The sequence below is a fragment of the Stegostoma tigrinum genome, chromosome 6 (genome assembly GCF_030684315.1).
Source record: "Stegostoma tigrinum isolate sSteTig4 chromosome 6, sSteTig4.hap1, whole genome shotgun sequence".
In the NCBI taxonomy this organism is placed as follows: Eukaryota; Metazoa; Chordata; class Chondrichthyes; order Orectolobiformes; family Stegostomatidae; genus Stegostoma; species Stegostoma tigrinum.
The window spans coordinates 65,699,288-65,718,339 of NC_081359.1; the positions used below are offsets into that span (position 1 = coordinate 65,699,288).

General features: G+C 39.2%; 1 protein-coding gene across 1 annotated transcript in view; it reads left to right on the plus strand.

Annotated features, from left to right (window-relative positions):
• LOC125453187 (GRIP and coiled-coil domain-containing protein 2) overlaps nucleotides 1-19,052 on the plus strand; it is a 67,573-nt gene that overhangs the window by 39,604 nt on the left and 8,917 nt on the right. The window contains exons 13-19 of the mRNA XM_048532416.2: nucleotides 285-447; nucleotides 2,275-2,375; nucleotides 3,024-3,101; nucleotides 7,136-7,273; nucleotides 8,543-8,664; nucleotides 13,404-13,580; nucleotides 15,575-15,792. Of these exons, the coding sequence (XP_048388373.2) occupies nucleotides 285-447; nucleotides 2,275-2,375; nucleotides 3,024-3,101; nucleotides 7,136-7,273; nucleotides 8,543-8,664; nucleotides 13,404-13,580; nucleotides 15,575-15,792 (997 nt within the window). The remainder of the gene's footprint in view (nucleotides 1-284; nucleotides 448-2,274; nucleotides 2,376-3,023; nucleotides 3,102-7,135; nucleotides 7,274-8,542; nucleotides 8,665-13,403; nucleotides 13,581-15,574; nucleotides 15,793-19,052) is intronic.

Below are 19,052 nucleotides of genomic sequence, written 5' to 3' on the forward strand. Positions count from 1 at the left end.
TCTCTTCAAATACTGTAATTGGATCTTTTTGGCTGCTCGAACAGATAAGTAGTGCATCATGCACAAAATAACACCTCTGGCAATATGGCACTCCCATAGGTTGCATTAAAATGTCCATCTAGATAATGCACTGAGACCTGTTAGTGGGCTTTTATTTCATACTTGTGCTAAAAATCCAGTTTTACATCACTATCAGTGCAACATGCTTTGTTTGAGATCTAAAAAGCCAATGTAGAAATGACATAGTTCAAATCAAATAGTTACTGTTCTGAATGTGGCACTAGGATGCTCAAAAAACTACGCTGATGGACATGGAGATTGCAGACTACGAACGTCTTGTGAAAGAACTGAACCAGAAAATTACTGATCGGGACAACCGGATTGTAGAAGTGATAGATGAAATGACATCATGCAAGCAGAAACTAGAAACAATGGATTGTGATATCAGTAAGTTCAGCAGTTTGAGTACTTGGGACACGTTTTGTGAATCAACAGGGAAGCAGCAAGAAATCTTGAATAGTAGCTACATTCCTACATTTTCTTTTGGTTTCCATTTGCAAAACATGGATATATACACCATAGCTGGATAGTAGAATACTTTTCTAGTCGTGGACGATTCCTAGATTGTGGTCGTCAATGAAGCGATTAGAATCACTTTGGTAAAGTCAGCTGTTCTACACCGTGATATCCTTAGCATCGTAGAATGGACCCAATTGATCTGTAATGCCCATGCTGACAACCTCTGAAAGAGCAGCTTAACTATTCCCATTTCCCTGTTTTTACTTCTATGACACTTCTCACTTCAGACAATTAAACAAATCAGATTTGAAAACCACATTTGAATCATCTCCAATAAAATATCAGGCAGTGTGTTCTGAATTTTAACCATTTACTACTATGCTAGAAGTTTTTCATGCTGCCTTTTGTTCTTTTGCCAGTCGTTCTAATTCATTGTATTTTTGTCCCACAATTTAAAACAGTTCACTTTATCTCTGTCCAGATTTTGAATGTCTCTATCAAGGCACATTTTAATCTGTTCTAAGGAGAACACCCCCACCTTCTTCAGTCTGTCCAAATAACTGACACCCATCATCCCAAGAGCCATTCTCATGAATCTTTTCTGTGCCCTGTCCATTGCCTTTGCATCTGATGTGCTCAGAATTAGACATAATACTTAAATTGAGGCTGGCCCATTAACCACAAGCCTTTATTTATTAAGCCCAGAATCCATGGGGAATTTGTAATTAGTTCCTCAAACTGCCCTGTCACCTTCCTTTTATTTTTGGACATCAAACTCTGAGATCCTCTGCTCCTGCACCCTCTTTAGAATTGTATGCTTTAGTTTATACTGCCTTTCCTCATTCATTTCGCTAAAATGTATCATTTTACAATTCTCATTTTTGAATTTTTTCTTCCATGTGTCTATCTATTTACCTGCCTGTCACTGTCCTTTCGAAGTCTAACGTGATCGCCCATGGAATTCACAAAATTTCTTAAGTTCTGTCATCTGCATAGCTTGAGATGGATGTGCAAAGACACAATTTTAATATCGTTAATATAGATCAAGAAAAGCATTGGGCCTTGAGGGAACCTAGCTTTTTCCCTTACTTCAGTACAAAGAGCCATTATCCATTACATTGTTTCCCTGCTTTGCATATCACTTTTGTCCATTAGCTAAAACTTGGGCACTTTTTCAAATGCGTTTTGGAAGCCCATGCTGACACATAGATGCAGCAAGCTATTAGGAAGACTAATTGAATGTTACCCTTTTATTTCAAAAGGATGAGAAAACACAAGTAGCTTCAGTTGTGTGGGAGCTTGGGTAGACCACATCTTCAGTAGTATGTGCATTTTTGATGTCCTTACCTAAAGAAAGACATTATTAGCATAGATGGAATGCATCAAAGGTTCATCAGATTGTTTTAGGGATTGTGGGATGAAAAAAATTTGGGCGAACCAGAATTGTAATCTTTGGTGATTTGAAAAATTAGAGCTGATCTCATTGAAACCTACAAAGCACTTAAGGCGTCAGACAGGATAGACTTTTGCAAAGTCTAGAATATTTTTCTATTTTAGAAGGATGCTAAGGTGCATTGTGTATATAATTTGATGATGGTTATGTTTATTTTGGAGATTCTCCTACTTGCAAATTATATTACTTAAGAATATAGCAAATACGTTGCATGTAGTTTACGTTCTGTATCAATCTTTTCCACAGATGTTGTAATATGTTCCCTGTTAGAGAAATAACCTGTTTATATGGTATTGTTACAGAATCTCTTCAACTAGCATTGGAAGAATACAAAGAGAAAAATACCAAGATGAAACAAATCCTAGTGAAAACTAAGAAGGAACTTACAGATTCAAAGAGAGCTGTGAGTAACATGAATAAGTCCAAAATTATCTTACTCAAAATATATTTGCAGTGATTACAAATATTTAATGTTATAAAAATATATACATAATTGAGTACAATGTGTGAATGGCATATTTGTTTCCTGTCAGTCACAGTTCAGGAAACAACTCCTACCTCTGTAATGAGGCCTAACTATGACAAAATGTCTGCTGAAATTTAGAATGTCTACAGTTCCAAGTAGATTCTTTCTTAAATATTGATGGTGGTTGTTCTTGTTGTTTAAATCGGGTGTTTGAAAGAAATCAACACCAGCCTTGCAGAAGAGGGGGGAAAGGTAACAGATAAGCAAAGGCGAATTCAAACAATCTCCAGAAAAAACACTGAAAAGAAGTAAACAAAAAAAAGGCAATAATCAAATGTTTTGCATGTTCAATTAAACCATAATTCCAAAATACTAGAATATGTTCAAGTTGTCCACTTATTCTGCGTCAGCAGTTTTCCTTTGTGTAAAAAATCCACTGAATTTTTGCAATCAATAAAATAATGCCAAATATTATGCAAAAATTCATTAGGTACTTAGTACTTGAAATGTAATTTTATCTCCTAACCTTTACCTTAACCTTTTGCAGGCAGCAATAGAATTGACTTGATATTATGATGTTTTCAGGAAGGAGAGCAATTAGCTGCCCAAGCTTCTATTAAGGGAGAACTCGAAGCAAACCAGCAGCAAGTGGAAAATTACAAGGTACCTTTAATTTGTGATTTTCAGTTAAATTGTTTGAAATGCATTCTTTGGAAAAAATGTTTGTGATGAATAGTAACTAGTTTGACCTTGTTTATCAACTGTTTGTATAATGAAATTGTTGATCTATTTCAGATCTCGTCAAGAACTCAGGAAATGTGAATAACTTTGAACTGCTGTGCACTGAGATTTGTACAGTTCATTTTGTTAGTGTTAGATATTAAGGCCATTCCTTGTTTTTAATTTTTTTAAAATTAGACAGCACCAAACGAATAATCAAGAGAATTGCCATGTTATAACAGAACTGTTATGGCTAAAAGCCTTGAAGAAGAATAAAATAAAACACCTATCTAGATGTGTGATAAAGGAAATTGGCATGGAATTATGGGAAGAAGCCTTGCCCAGCAGTTAAATTGGCATTCATAAAGAAGTCTTGCTGACAGTTTTTTTGGATACCTTGTCCTTAAATTGTAACAAATGCTTTACTACCGTGCAATACATGCTATTACTTTACAAGGCACATAACAGAAGTTGGATATAATTTGAACTGGATTAAAAATTGGCTAAAGAAAGCAAAAGGTGATTGTGCATAGAACTACTTTTTTTTGGTTCATTCATAGGATGTGGGTGTCACTGGCTGGTCCCCAACATTTATTGTGCAATTCTAGTTGCCCTTGAGGTCATGGTGAGCTGCCGCCTTGAACCGTTGTGGTCCATTGCTAATAGAATTTACCCATAGTGGCTATGAGGCGTAGGGTGGATGTTTCAGGATCTTGTCTTTGTGATGCTGAAGGAACAGCGATTTATTTCCAAGTTGGAGGGGAGTATGCAGATGACCGTGTTCTCATGTATCTGCTGCTCAACTGGCCGAAATGGAAATGGTTGCAGGTAGGAAGGTGCTATCTAGAAAGCCTTGGTGAATTTCAATAGTGTATTTTGTAGGTGGTACACACTGCTGCTACCGAGCATCAGGGCTGGAGGCAGTGAACATTTGTGGATGTGTTGTGTCAAGTGAGCTGCTTTGTCCTGGATGGTGTCACTATCTTAATTTTGTGCCTTGCAAGTGGTGAACAGGCTTTGGAGAGCCAGGAGGTGAGTTAGTCACTGCAAGCTTCCAAGCATCTGACATGTCCTTTGCTACAGTATTTTTATGACTAGTCCAGTCCATTTTCTGACCAGTGATAACCACCTGGATGCTGATGGTGGGAATTCAGCAATGATAATACCATTTACTATCCCAGGTTGATGATTAGATTCTGTCTTGTTGGAGATCTCTTTGCCTGGCTTTTGTGGTCCAAGTGTTATATAGAAGAAATAGCATTTTGTTTTCTTTGAGGAAACACTGGGTTAAAATCTAGCTGATAATGAGAAATCATCCAGAACATGATGGTATTTTGTCATTATTCAATGTGATTTGATCTGAATTCCAAAACCCATACAGGAGTAGAGATCCATTATTTTAACCAACCAATCATTACTGCAGTATTTTCTCCTTCATGTTTGTACAGATTTTGTTAATTGCCATTCCTGCATTGGCCAACTGTGTCAGCATGCTGTTCATGAGTACAACAAAGTAGTGGCTACTTAAAACTGGGTAGGATGATGAGAGATGCTTTAGAGTTTTTAATGGGTAGCTGATGGGCTCCTCACCATATCTCTGAAAACTTTACAACCTGTCTGTGCATTCAGGAGGCAAGGTTTCTTTGTGGAGTGAAATGCCAAGTGCAGTGTTCTTACAAGGACCAGTCTGAAAGATCTTGGTGATCCCCAATCCGACTTTGAGCCTCCTGGATGGTTACAGGTCTGGGGCCTCCTGCAGTTCTAGCAGTGACCACTGCTCATGTGACAGTAATAGGAAGAACTACCGGCTCTCTGACACATCCAATGTTGAAGGGTCTGAAGCCATCATTGCAAGCAGTCATAAAATATGGTCATAGCTTTGAATGTTAGCAGAGGTAGTGTTATAATTCCCACTCTGGGCAGTGGGCCAGGACATAACCACTGCTAAAATCCAGGTTTTGTGTTCAAATCATAAATGGGTCAATTGAGTGTTTAAATTCAATTTATAAAGAATGAAAAGTTATAAATAGAAAGTAGTATCAGTAAAATTAGCTACGAGACTGTTAGATTGATTCTTTTCAGAATGTTCAGAGGGGAAGTAACAAAATCGCCACTTAGTGTTGTTGATTAAACAGTTGTTTAAATATAGCAAAATTTTAAGTGGGAGATCAGCTAGGAATGCTTTGAAATAGTCGGACCTGGACGTAACAAATGTATTAGCAGCGTTACAGCAGTAGGTGAGCTGAGACTGGGGACAAAGGTGATATTATGGAAGTGGAAATATGTGGCCTCAGTGATGACAGGATTGAGGTTGTCTGAATATCTCTGGATCAAATGTGATAGTCTATTCACAAGATTCGGTGTCTTAATTGCTGATTGTTGACCTGAGAGTGGGATGGTGTCAACAATTAGGGAACAGAGTTTAGAGCAGGAGTGAAAACGGTGATTTTAATCTGTTGAATATTTGGCAGAAATGTTTGCTCAACCAGTGTTGGATATTGAATGAGCAGTCAAATAATTTAGCAACAGTGAAGGAGTGAAAGAGATGATGTTGAGATTGTGTTGGGCATCTGCATAGATGAAAATCAAAGCTGTACCTTCAGATATTGCCATCAAGAAGCAGCAGCTAGTTGATAAACAGGAAGGAGCCAAAAATAGATCATCTTTGGTGGGGTAAAGTCAGGGGAACAGTGCAGGAGCAAGAAGAGAAAATTGTAACTAATTCCTTTGCTAAGGTTTGTTAAGTAAAAATGGAGCCAGGTGAGAGCAGGTCCACTCAGTTGATGATAGTACATGGAATAGTGTAGTGTAGGTTAGATGGGCTTCTGATTGGTATGACAGGTCGGCACAACGTCGAAGGCCGAATGGCCTGTACTGTGCTGTAATGTTTTATGTTCTATAGTGAAGAACCTTTGCAGGAGGATGGTGTGGTCAACTGTATCAAAAGCTATAGACAGATGAAGAACAAACAGGAGGGAGAGTTTACCTTTGTATTGGATTTCATTGTAACTTTAATGAGAGTTGTTTCAGTATTGTGGCAAGGATGAAAACCTGATTATATAGATTAATACATGGAGTTGCTGGAAAGATGGATTAGATGTGGAAGGCACTTGAGTATTTTGGACAGCAATATGACTTTGGAATTGGGATAGGAGTTTGCAAACTTTTTTTTAAATCAGAAAACCTGTCATTGCCCAGATTGACCAGCATATGAATTCATTCTCCAACATGGAATCAACTCTCACATAACAATACAACCGATTCTTAACTGTTCTGTATGGGATAGCAAAGTGTGGGGCTGGATGAACACAGCAGGCCAAGCAGCATCTTAGGAGCACAAAAGTTGACATTTCAGGCCGAGACCCTTCATCAGAAAATCTGATGAAGGGTCTAGGCCTGAAACGTTAGCTTTTGTGCTCTTGAGATGCTGCTTGGTCTGCTGTGTTCATCCAGCTCCATGCTTTGTTATCTTGGATTCTCCAGCATCTGCAGTACCCATTATCTCTGTTCTGTATGGGAGCCATGCAAACCAATGTATTGTAGCTAATCAAGAAGTGCAACACTCTGAGGGAAACCAGGAATGGAAAATAAATACTGCTTCACCAATAAGGTCTTGTAACAAGGGAATTACCATGCAAGTGGCGTTTCAACAAAATACAGTATACTTCCATCCATTATCTATGGTTGTGCAGTCTTAGTAGGCATCGCTAAATAGGAGTGAAAATTCTTCATCATTTTACTCTTTTCCCATACTCCAGAAGATACCAGCAAACTTCTCACTTTCCTGGGATTGATTCTGTAAAGTCAGTCCAACAATAAAACTCTAATCTTTATGATAATGTAATTCTTTCCAAAACCCATTAAAATTGTTCATCTGTGTGCTTGTAATTCAAAATACCAAAGCAGCAGTGGTATTAAAATATAAAGGTGGATTTTTGGAGAATGTATAATTGAGAAATTATTATTAAATGTTGCAGATTCAGGTGGCAGAGTTAATTGCTGAAAACCACAAACTTCAGGGACAGTTGCGCCAGACAAATGAGCAGAATCATCGGACAGTGAATGCATTTACACAGAAGATGGCAGCTCTTCAGGAAGAGTGTAATGTTGCAAAGGTATAAGTCTGAAGTGTGTCTGAGATACACTCAACAGATTAAAAACACAATCTTTTGTTGAATTGTAGAATAAATTTAGACGTTTCTATGCAGAAATCAGGTGACTACAATTTTGATTTGAAAAACAAATGCAGTTTATTTTCTGCCTGTGGCATGCATAATCAGTAACCATAGCCATTGGTACTTTCTCAGCCTCTCATTTGCCTGTAGTTACTATGGAAGATTGATGCAAAATCTAAACTGTAAAGGTCAGTTGATTTTCATTAATTTTTAAGCACCATAGCTGTCAAACTTTCTGAAAGTAATGTGCTGAAATTTTCAAGATGGTTACTGAGAATTGGGAAAAAGACAATTTATGAAAAGGTGTAAATATTTTTAGGAAAAATTAATCAATGAATAGGGAACAATTCTTGTTAAAGACACTGTCCTGGGTTTTCGCCATGACAGAAGGTTTTCCATAAACATGAAAATACCAAAAATGCCCACAAATCCAGGTTTCACCTTGCATATTTCATTTCTGATTTTCATGGAGACCAGTTTGTAGGTGTCCCAGGCTTCTCTCGTGTGGTTCCTGAGACTGTTGTCAATTTAGATGACCAACTGTCCCTATCTAAATAGGGATCATATATTCCCGATAACTGGAGCCCCAGAGAAGACCAGATCATTTCTTGGTAGGGCCGGACTTGAAGACACTATGCCAAATGCATGGGGTGGGAGTTACCTTTGGTATTCTGTGGGATTGCGAAAAGTAGGCAGCAATGTGCACAAACCCACGAAGGCTGTTAAAACTACCAAAATAACTGTCAAGCTGTCAAAGTTATCAAACAACTTAGAACACAAATGTTTATATTGATAAGAGAGTGAAAGTTCTTTAACTAAAACCAATGTATTCAATGATTTTGTTCTTTAAATTCATGCTTTATTATATCATCATGTCTTCAATAGATGCACTACTTTATCTACTGTCAGAATGACTCCTGATGTTACGCCATGTTGAGTACTTCGTTCATTGACATGGAGAGGGTGCAGCAAAGGGTGATGGGTAGAGGGGTATGAATCCCTACCAAGTAGGGTTGTTATGGGGTAAAGGTTAACATAAAGGGTTAGGGTGGTGGGTGGAAGTTTTATAGAGAGTATGAAAGGCCATGTAAGTCACCAAAATTTAATTAATCTTTATCAGAAGATAAAGACAAAAGGATTATATCTGATGCACTCTTAAAATTACTGTTGGTATACTTCCACCGGAGTGATTTCATGTTGCTTTTACAGGCTGAACAGGCTGCAACTACTGTGGATTTTGAAAGTTACAAAGTTCGTGTACATAATGTCCTAAAACAACAGAAGAGCCGATCAGTTGCTCAGAATGAACATGAGTTGACCCAGGAAGAAAAGTGAGTTAGACTTTGAGAAAATGTCCCTCAGTATAACATCTCCTACTGCTATATTTTTGTGACTTTTAAAATTTACTCTTCAAGTTTTCTTATGATTTCACACTTATTTAAAATTAATGGTTTATAGGAGGATCAGAAAACTATCAAGCACTGTGTTCAGTTTATGGCTTAACTAGGTAAACAAATTAATATATTTTCAATCAGGGTAAACAGTAACAAGATATCAACTGGATCCTTACGCAGGAATTGTTCTCCTATGGATGGTGATGAGACCTGTTTCTTACATCTCCTATATCTTGTGGGAATTTCTGGATACTTGACAGATTTCTGGGCTGAGGGTGAGGAGTCAAGTACATCCAAAGTGTCTGTATCATTTGAGCTGTAATCATTGTGGACATTGGAAAGGATGTGGATTTCCTGGATCATATATTCCAAGAGTAGGTCACCCCATAGTTATCAATGTTCAGGGTAGTAGATGGGTGGCTATCTGAAAAGTAAGAAGAGGCCAGAAGTGCAGATATGTTTACATATGTGCTGCTGTCAAACCAGTTCTCAGCTTTGGAGATGTCGGAGACAACACTGTGAAGGATGTCGTCCTAATTCTAATAGCACTGTTAAAGAAATACACAGGAGGGAACAGGAAAGTGTAGAAAAGTCGTATTTCATTGACAGGCAGGCATTTGTGCAGCAACTGTCATGACTCTCAAAGTTGTCTAGTCTCTATGATGCCAAAATAAAGGACGTCATGAAGTGGGTACAGCGTATTCTACAAAGGGAGAAGGGAGTGTTTCAGAAATTGTGATAACATTGGTACCCATGGTATAGAAAAAACAAGTGTCAAGACTCCACAACCAGTACATCAGATCTAAGCTCTGCTGTCCTGCCAGTTGTGAGTCGAGGTGGGCAATTAATCAATTCAAATGCCCTCATTATGCATAATGGGGGAGCGCACAGATTGGTGCAAAAGAAAAGGCTTAATATTTGCAGACACCAGCCAGAAAATGCCAAGCTGATGATCCATCTAAGCCTTCTAATGTGTTCCCAGCTTCACAGATGCCTGCCTACAGTCAGTTTGATTCATTTGATATCCTATCAAGAAATGGCTTAAAACTCTGGATATTGCATAAGCTGTGATTTCTGATAACATTCTGGCAATTATACTAAAAACTTTTGGTTCAGAACTAGCTGAGCTCTGAGCCAAGTTGTTACAGTATGATCAACACTGGCCTCTATCTGACAATGTAGAAAAATTTCTGAGTATCTGTCTTCAAAAAGCAGGACAAATCCAATGTAGCCAGTTAACGCTCACCAGTTTTTACACAGTTATCAGCCAAGTGATAGAAGGTTATTGTGCTATAAAACGTACTTGCTCTGAAATAATCTGTTCATTAATGCTCACTTCGGGTTCCAATAGGGCCACTCAGCTCCACACCTCTTTAAGCCTTAGTCAATACATGCACAGCAGAGTTGAAGTTGAAAGGAGAATCAAGCGAGACTGCCCTTGACATCAAGACTGTAAGCAAAGCTGGGTTGATAAGAATAAGTGGGGGGGGGGAAATCTCTGCTATAACAAGGTGTAGAGCTGGATGAACACAGCAGGCCAAGCAGCATCAGATGAGCAGGAAAGCTGACGTTTTGGGCCTAGACCCTTCTTCAGAAATGGTGGAGGGGAAGGGGGTTCTGAAATAAATCGGGAGAGAGGGGGAGGCGGATCGAAGATGGATAGAGGAGAAGGTAGGTGGAGAGGAGACAGACGGTCAAAGAGGTGGGGTTGAAGCCAGTAAAGGTGAATGTAGGTGGGGGGGATAGGGAGGAGATGGGTCAGTCCAGGGAGGATGAACAGGTCAAGGGGGTGGGATCAGGTTACTAGGTAGGAGATGCAGGTGGGGCTTGAGGTGGGAGGAGGGACTAGGTGGGAGGAAGGACAGATTAGGGAGGCGGGGACGAGCTGGGCTGGTTTTGGGATGCGGTCGGGGGAGGGGAGATTTTTGAAGCTTGTGAAGTCCACATTGATATCATTGGACTGCAGGGTTCCCAAGCAGAATATGAGTTGCTATTCCCGCAACCTTCGTGTAGCGTCATTGTGGCACTGCAGGAGGCCCATGGACATGTCGTCTGAGGAATGGGAGGCGGAGTTGAAATGGTTCATGACTGGGAGGTGCAGTAGTTTAGTGCAAAGCAAGCATGGGTGTTCCGCAAAGCAGTCCTCAAGCCTCTACTTGCTTTCCCCGGTGTAGACTAGGCCACATCGGGAACGGCGGATGCAGTATACCACGTTGGCAGATGTGAAGGTGAACATCTGCTTGATGTGGAAAGTCTGCTTGGGGCCTGGTAGGAGGGTGAGGGGGGAGGTGTAGGGGCAGGTGTAGCACGTGCTTCGGTTGCAGGCAAAAGTGCCGGCTGGAGGGGAGTGTGGAGCGGACAAGGGAGTCTCAGAGAGAGTAGTCCCTCCATAAACCAGATAAGGGTGGGGAGGAAAAATGTCTTTGGTGGGGTCGGATTGCAGATGGTGGAAGTGCCGGAGGATGATGCATTGGATCCGGAGATTGGTGGGGTGGTACATGAGAACGAGGGGGATTCTCTTTTGGTTGTTATTGCTGGGAGAGGGTGTAAGGGATAAGTGCAGGAAATGCGGGAGACACTGTCGAGGGTGTTCTCAAACATTGAGGGGGAGAAGTTGCAGTCCATGAAAAACGAGGACATTTCAGATGTTTGGGAGTGGAATGCCTCATCCTGGGAGTAGATGCAGTGGAAGCGAAGGAATTTGGAATAGGGGATGGCACTTTTGCAGGAAAGTGGGTCGGAGAAGGTGTATTCTAGGTAGCTTTGGGAGTTGGTGGGCTTGAAATGGATTTTGGTTTCGAGGTGTTTGCCAGAGATGGAGACAGGGAGGTCCAGGAAGGAGGGAGAGAACTCTTTGGATTCAAACCTAGTACAAAGGAAGATGGTGTGATTATTGGAAGATCAGTGATCTCAGCTCCAGGATATGACTGCAGGAGTTCTTCAGGATTGTGTCCTAAATGAAGTTATCTTTGCCACTTCTCACCTTTGGATAATGTTCTCTGCTGTTGGCCATACATTTAACACCATTTGTGAACCCTCAGATCTTGGAGTCATCAGTATCCAAATGTCCTGGACAATATTCAGACAAGGCTTAAAAATGGCCAATGATATTTGTGCCACTGTCATGTCAGACATTCAAGTGAAGATCTGATTATTGTCCATCAGTGGCATAGCCATCGCAGTATGCTCTTCTACCAACATCCTGGAGTTACCATCAACACAAAGTTGAACTTGACCAACATTTTTAAAAATACTGTGGATATAAGAACAGGTTAGACGCTGCATTTTGTGGCTAGTAACTGATCACCTGACTCCGCAAAGCTTGCCCATAATATGCAAGGCACCAGCAAAATGTGTGATGGAATACTCTCCACATCTTTTGAATGTGTGCATCCAACAACACTCAAGACATTTGATGCCATTCAGAGAAAGTGTTCTGCTTGTTTGCTAACCTGTTCAGCCCCATTAACATTTACTACCTGCAGCACCAATGCAGGGTTTTAGTTAGCAGCAGTGTACATCACCTCCAATATTGACTGCACTAACTCCCCAACACTCCTTTGTCAGTACCTTTCAAATCCGCAACCCCTATCACCTTGAAGGGCATGGGCAGCAAATACATAGGAACACTACCATCTATGAGTGTCGCTGATCCCAGACCATCCTGACTTGGAACTACGTTACTGTTCTGTTAGAATGGCCGTGTCAAGATCAGGAGTTCCCTGCATAATTAACAGGGTTTATCTACAATACATGCACTTCAGCAACTCAAGAGTCTACTTGCTTCACTGCTTTTTACAGGATGATAAGGTATAGACAAGAAACTCTGCAACACCCACATCTTGCAGATTAATTTTTTAACAATTGACAAATGTGGTGAAGTAAGTGGAATGTTGAGGTACATAGCAGAATTATTTTAAGTCAGTTGAAGATTATGCTGAAACAACAATGTCAAACTATATTTATAATATATTTTGAATGTTGAATTTGCTGCATCAACAAAGTGTATTGGGATTGGTCCACTGAAAGGGCAACAAAGAATAACTCCAATTTTCAAGGGAAAAATTGAAACAAGTGTGTTAAATAGTATGGTGACAAAGGGTACAGTGTATGTAGGAGGAGTATCAAGGTAAACATCGAAGTTGGACGTCAATTTTCTTTGATGCAGTATTCTAACTAGTAATATCAAAGAAGATAAACATAATTAAAGTAATTTTTAAATTATTTTTAAATGGTCGAAAAGTGAAAACCATTTGGAATAATACGTTCATTTTCGAGGCAAATGATAAAAATAACTTCTTATAGATAATATGGAACAACAGTTTGTTTTGTTGAACATGCTATTGGATTCGGAAGTTAGAGACATTTAAAATTCAGTTGATTTCATTTAGATGAGTTTAAAGTATTCAAAGGCTGAGTTGTAATGGGCTCAACCTTGACTGGTTTGTGCTTGTTGGGGAGTGAACCTCCTGGTACCTGTTTTTCTGTAGTTGATGTGTTGACATTTTGCAGCAGCCCCACAACAATCACTAATTAAATAAAAATAGATCTCTAATTCATTCCCCTTCTGTGAAATTACATTGTGTACACCATAGGGTTGTTTGGTCGTTAGTATCTACCAATGTGCTTAAAAGCAACAGTTGTGCTGCATGAATGTATACATTTTGTCATTTTAGAGAACAACTTCAAAAGGTGGTTGATCAGCTGAAGGCCAAGTTACAGGAAACTCATTGCAATTTACAAGTCAATGCGGGTGAGTTACAGGCTCTACAGTTGGAGCATGACCTGCTGCTGGAAAGGCATAACAAGATTCTCCAAGAAACTGTGTCCAAGGAGGCTGAGTTTCGAGAAAAGTATGTAGTTTTCGGTTTTTCAAGCACTTCAAACTGACAGAAGATGGCCTTAATTGGTTCTAAGTGCTATTAATCATTTTCTTAAAAACAATCTCTTGATGAATTAATTTGACTAACTTGAAGTTTATGCTGTAACATTTGTACTGTTACCAAATGATATTACAAATATCTAATTTTCTATTGTGATATTGCATGTTTTCTACACCCTATAAACAAGACGTTTCCTATTAGCATCATCCAGAGCAGAAATTCTGACAACATCCATTCTTTAACCTGTAAAATAAATTGATGTTTTTGCACATTTGATGAGAGATGAATGTTATATATCTGATAAATCTGGAGTTGCAGCATGGTAATCGTTATACAACTTAGGTACAGCAAGAGATAGTTTTAAACACTGAGATGCTGGTACTCAAGATTTTTAAGATGTTGATTAAAGTCTCTTTGTAAATAAAAATATTTTTCACAAACCAGTCAAGTTCACATAACGTGCAAACTTGATGTAAATAATTCAAGGTATGCTGTCAATTTTGTGGTTCACAAAGCAAACATTAAACGTTCAGAAACAAAAACAGAAATTGCTGGAAAATCTCAGCCAGTCTGGTTGCATGTAAGGAGAGAAATCAGAGTGTGATCCAAATCTCTGTTTTTGTTTCGGATTCCAGTATCTACAGTTCTTTCAGATTTTTATTAAATGTTCAGAATTGCTTCATGAAACTAATTTTCAACAATTTTTTGACTTTGCCCATTCTATTCCACTGAAATTAAAATTCTAATAATCTTTGCATTTGAATAGCCTGCTATTATTTGAAACACAATGGGCCATTTAATGATTTATATCTCTCAAAACCTCAACAATGTCTATTAGGTACATCAGAAAATGACCAAGTAATTGTGTTACAGAAATATAATTTGAAAAATGAGATCTCACTGAGCAATTCATAAGTATTGTCAATGTTTACATTTAAGTGTACACATATGTAGAATGATTTCTGTTTGAGGCTAGTTGGTTCATTTTAATCCAGTTCATAAATTGTGATGCTTCATTAACTTTTTACCCTTTTTATGCTGTTTGACTAATGTAATATCTACTCACACAACAAATGACATTACTAAACTCCAGCTTTACAACCATATGACATATGGAATAAGAGCAGAAGTAGATTATCCAGCCGTTCATGCTTGCTCTGCCTTTCTTTAAGGTAGCAACTGAAGTGTGTGTTTCAAATTCCATATAAGTTTTTTTTGATTCCCTTCATAACAAAAATATCTACATCTCTTGACTCTGTCCCCACCATCTTTGAAGCAGAAGTTCCAAACACTGACAGAAATGAAGTTTCCTCATCTCTGTTTTAAAAGGTGACCCTAATTTTAAATCCGTGTCCTGAGTTCTGGCCTCACCCACATGAAGCAACATTGTTTTCAATACCTTTCAAATTTTTGTACTCCTATCAAGTCACCCCTTACTCTTCTAAATGCAACTGGAAACAAACCCAGCCTGTCCCATGTGTCCTCATGACAGAGCCCACTCGTTGTAGGTATAAATCAAGTAAACCTCCTCTGAACCGCCTCTAATGCATTTCACATCCTTCATAAAATAAGGAGACCAAACTCCATTCATTTATCGCCAATGCCTTATATAACAGGCACAACATCCTCACTTTTACTGAGCTGTTGCAGGTATGATGGGCTGATGGATGATGCACCATAACTTCTATGATATGTGATATTGGTAAATCCAGGTTTGTTGAAATCCTCAGTTCAATGTAGTATTTCAAAACTGAACAATTTAATAAAGACAGAAAACTGAGGGCATTGCCAGTGACGTATATCTCCTAAAACCAGCTATGGAAGAAAGTGAGCATAAGATAGCATAGTAATCTCTTATCTATTCACTAAATGTATGGGGGAGTCTAGCATGAAATGTTATAAGGAAGATTTAGGTAATGTTTCACAATTGTACTGAGATGAAGTTATATTTTTAAACACTGCAGACTTTGTTGCGTACAGTCTGAAAATGCCTTGCTGAAATCAGAGCATGCTCAGACTGTCAGCCAGATGACTACCCAGAATGAAGCAGCACAAGAAAGCTTCCGTGAGCAAATCCGGAACCTGCAGGAAGATCACAAAAAGACTGTTGAAGTGTTACAGAAGCAATTAACTAAAATGGAGACACAGATCTTCCAGCTTCAAACTGAAAGCATTTCTGCAAGTAAGTAAATCTGTAGAATAACTGTCTGTAAGTGTGAGATTACATAATTATAACAGGTATTATAAAGTGGACGTTGACCTCGCTCTGAGAACTGAAACTGGAACACCCAAAGAGGAACACCTCTCCCTGTAATCTGCAAAATGAGTGTGAAAAGTGGTGTAACCTACTTTTCAGCAATTTCTAGTGGTTAAATAAAACATATCCCTAACAGTCACTTTACAATCAACATGTAACAATTTATTTATCCAACTCTAGCACTGAACTATTAACAAACTGAATAAGCCCCTTCTAACAACTAATATTTCCAAATAAAACAAAATTCTAATGGTGAGCTATAGTTAGAAAAGAACTTACTTTGAAAAACATTGAATTTTGTCTCTCAATTACAACCATGTTACATGTCTTTTGGAACGCGCTGTTCCTTCTCCGTCGAATGTTCTTTCCGGACCACCTTTTCCATCAATTCTTCTGTCAGGAACGTTAACTAGTTGTGCAGTAAGACCCAGAGGAAACTCAGAGAGCCAGTGATTCTCTCTTGAGAGCTGTTAACTTTGGCAGATGGCCATTAGCTCTCCTGTCTTTATCCAACTGCCCTTTTATACCTTGATGACATATTAATTTCCTACAATAGGATTGGTCCTATGTTGTCAAAACCATCAGATTTAAATTTTATTGGTTTTTGGTATCTAAATGCATGGTTCAAATTGATTGGCTAAATTCAAAAACTTGTCTTGGTAACAAAACAAAACTGCTGCTTGGCCTCCTAACTGTATGGCCTCTCGATACAAATGTTTCCTTTCGGGTGCTGTCTGTACTTGCAAACTTTCAAGCTGCTGCTCACAGATATCCATTTAAATCTCGAAGCATGGAAAATGCACATCATTTATTGAAGGGACCATGCAGCACCCTCCCCTCCCCCTGCCCAAGCGTTTTACAAGCACTAAATTCTAATTTCCTGACTCCCAATCCACAGCCACTATTAACCAACTTTGCAACTTCTTGTGGCATAGTGATAAGGTTCCCCTCTCTCTCTGGGCTAGAATATCCAAGTCGACTAGCCCTAAAGGTGTAACGTCACATATCCAAACAGGTTGATCAAAATGACAATAATTTTAGATATATTTAGATACCATACCCTGATTTAAAGAAGACCAACTTCTTGTTATTTAAAAATGGTTCTGATATAAGAAATGCTTTATATTCTTATTATCTGTAATTTATAAAGCACACTACAGATTTGTTATACAAGTTGTTAAAATGTTGTTAAATGTTGCAAATTAGATACAAACTGAAAATGCTGGAGACACTGAACAGATCTGGCAATATCTACGGAGAGAGAAGCAAAGTTAATGTTTCAAGTCCAGTATGACTTCAGAACAGTTCTGTGGTTCTGGCAAAGAATCATATTGGACTTTATGTTAAGTTGGTTTCTCTGTACACAAATGCTGCCAAACTTGCTGAATTCCTGCAGCCCTGTTTCTTTCAGAATCTAACATCTGCAGTATTTTGCCTTATTTTGTGTTGCAAATCAGTTTTTTTTATAAAGTTAATAGAAATATATGATGTGCCTCTTTCAGTTTACTGATGGTGGAATTTAAATAGTGCATTTTTAATTTTAAAAGCTTTTCTGAGCACTTTTCATTCATGGCATTGCAGGATAAGCCAGCATTTATTGCCCATCATTTATTTGCCCTTGAAATGGTGGTGAGCTGCCACCCACCTTGAACTGCTGCAGCCCACTTATTGTAGGTACCCACATTAGGTAGGGAATCCCAGGATTTCGTCCCAGTAACACTGAAGGAATGGTAATTTGTCATAGTTGTTGCATACATTTCAAATTGATACTTCGATGCTTCACATTTTCCAATGAAGAGTCAAAATGTTTCTCATTGCATTTATCTATTGCTTGCAGAATCCCTTCTATTAGAGTATAATTAAATGTTTGCATTATACAGAGGACAGGAATGGGGGGATGCTGAGATTGCATGATCAGCCATGATTGTATTGACTGGTGGTACAAGCTCGAAAAACCGAATGGCCTACTCTTCCTATTTTCTATTTTTCTATACCATCTATTTCTAATTGTGGTATTTGGAAGGTTCTATGTCTCTTTCTCTTTTTGATCTTATCTGCCATATGTTATGATCCCAGCTAAAGGTAACACTAGATAAGTCATCGCTAAGCAAAACCCAGCTTGACAGACCTTGGTTTCTCTTTTGTAATTTTGTTTCCTTTGTAGTCAATCTATGAACATATTTACAAGAGGCTACCATTGTACCTTTAACAATAGAACATCAAAGTTTATTACACAAAAAGGGAAATTAGCAGAAAACTGAAATGAACAATGTATTTTTACACTATACAAGAATTATTTAAGATGGTCTGAGTGCAAATATCAGCAGTAAAGATTTAACCTTTTTCTTTCCTCTTGAACAACTACCTTGCAGATACCCAAACCACAATAAAGGGAAACCCTGTTTCCAGTCTAATTTTTTTCTTCATTTGACACAGCCAGACTTGGTTTCTTTTTGGCAAAGCTAATTCGCTCAATGCTAGCTTCTTCAGTTAATTTGTCTTCATGAGGTTCTTAAACAGTTAATGCAACTCACTTATTACTTAACATATGTTCCTTAAACTCCTTTTCCACAGTCTTCTGTTTCTGGAACTTCTCAGGACTTTAATTTCCTGCCCTAGCTGTTCTGGAGAGTGTTAAACTGTACTGCTGTCCCTCTCTATTCTCTCTCCTTTTTTCTGTCTTTCTCCTTTATTTCTCTCTCCCTCGCTCTCTCTCTCGCTCGCTCTCTCTCTCGCTCTCTCTCTCGCTCGCTCTCTCGCTCGCTCGCTCTCTCTCTCGCTCGCTCTCTCTCTCGCGCTCTCTCTCTCTCGCTCGCTCTCTCTCTCGCGCTCTCTCTCTCTCGCGCTCTCTCTCTCTCGCGCTCTCTCTCTCTCGCGCTCTCTCTCTCGCGCTCTCTCTCTCGCGCTCTCTCTCTCTCGCGCTCTCTCTCTCGCGCTCTCTCTCTCTCGCTCTCTCTCTCTCGCGCTCTCTCTCTCGCTCTCTCTCTCTCGCTCTCTCTCTCTCGCTCTCTCTCTCTCGCGCTCTCTCTCTCGCGCTCTCTCTCTCTCGCGCTCTCTCTCTCTCGCGCTCTCTCTCTCTCGCGCTCTCTCTCTCTCGCGCTCTCTCTCTCTCGCGCTCTCTCTCTCTCTCTCGCGCTCTCTCTCTCTCTCTCGCGCTCTCTCTCTCTCTCTCGCGCTCTCTCTCT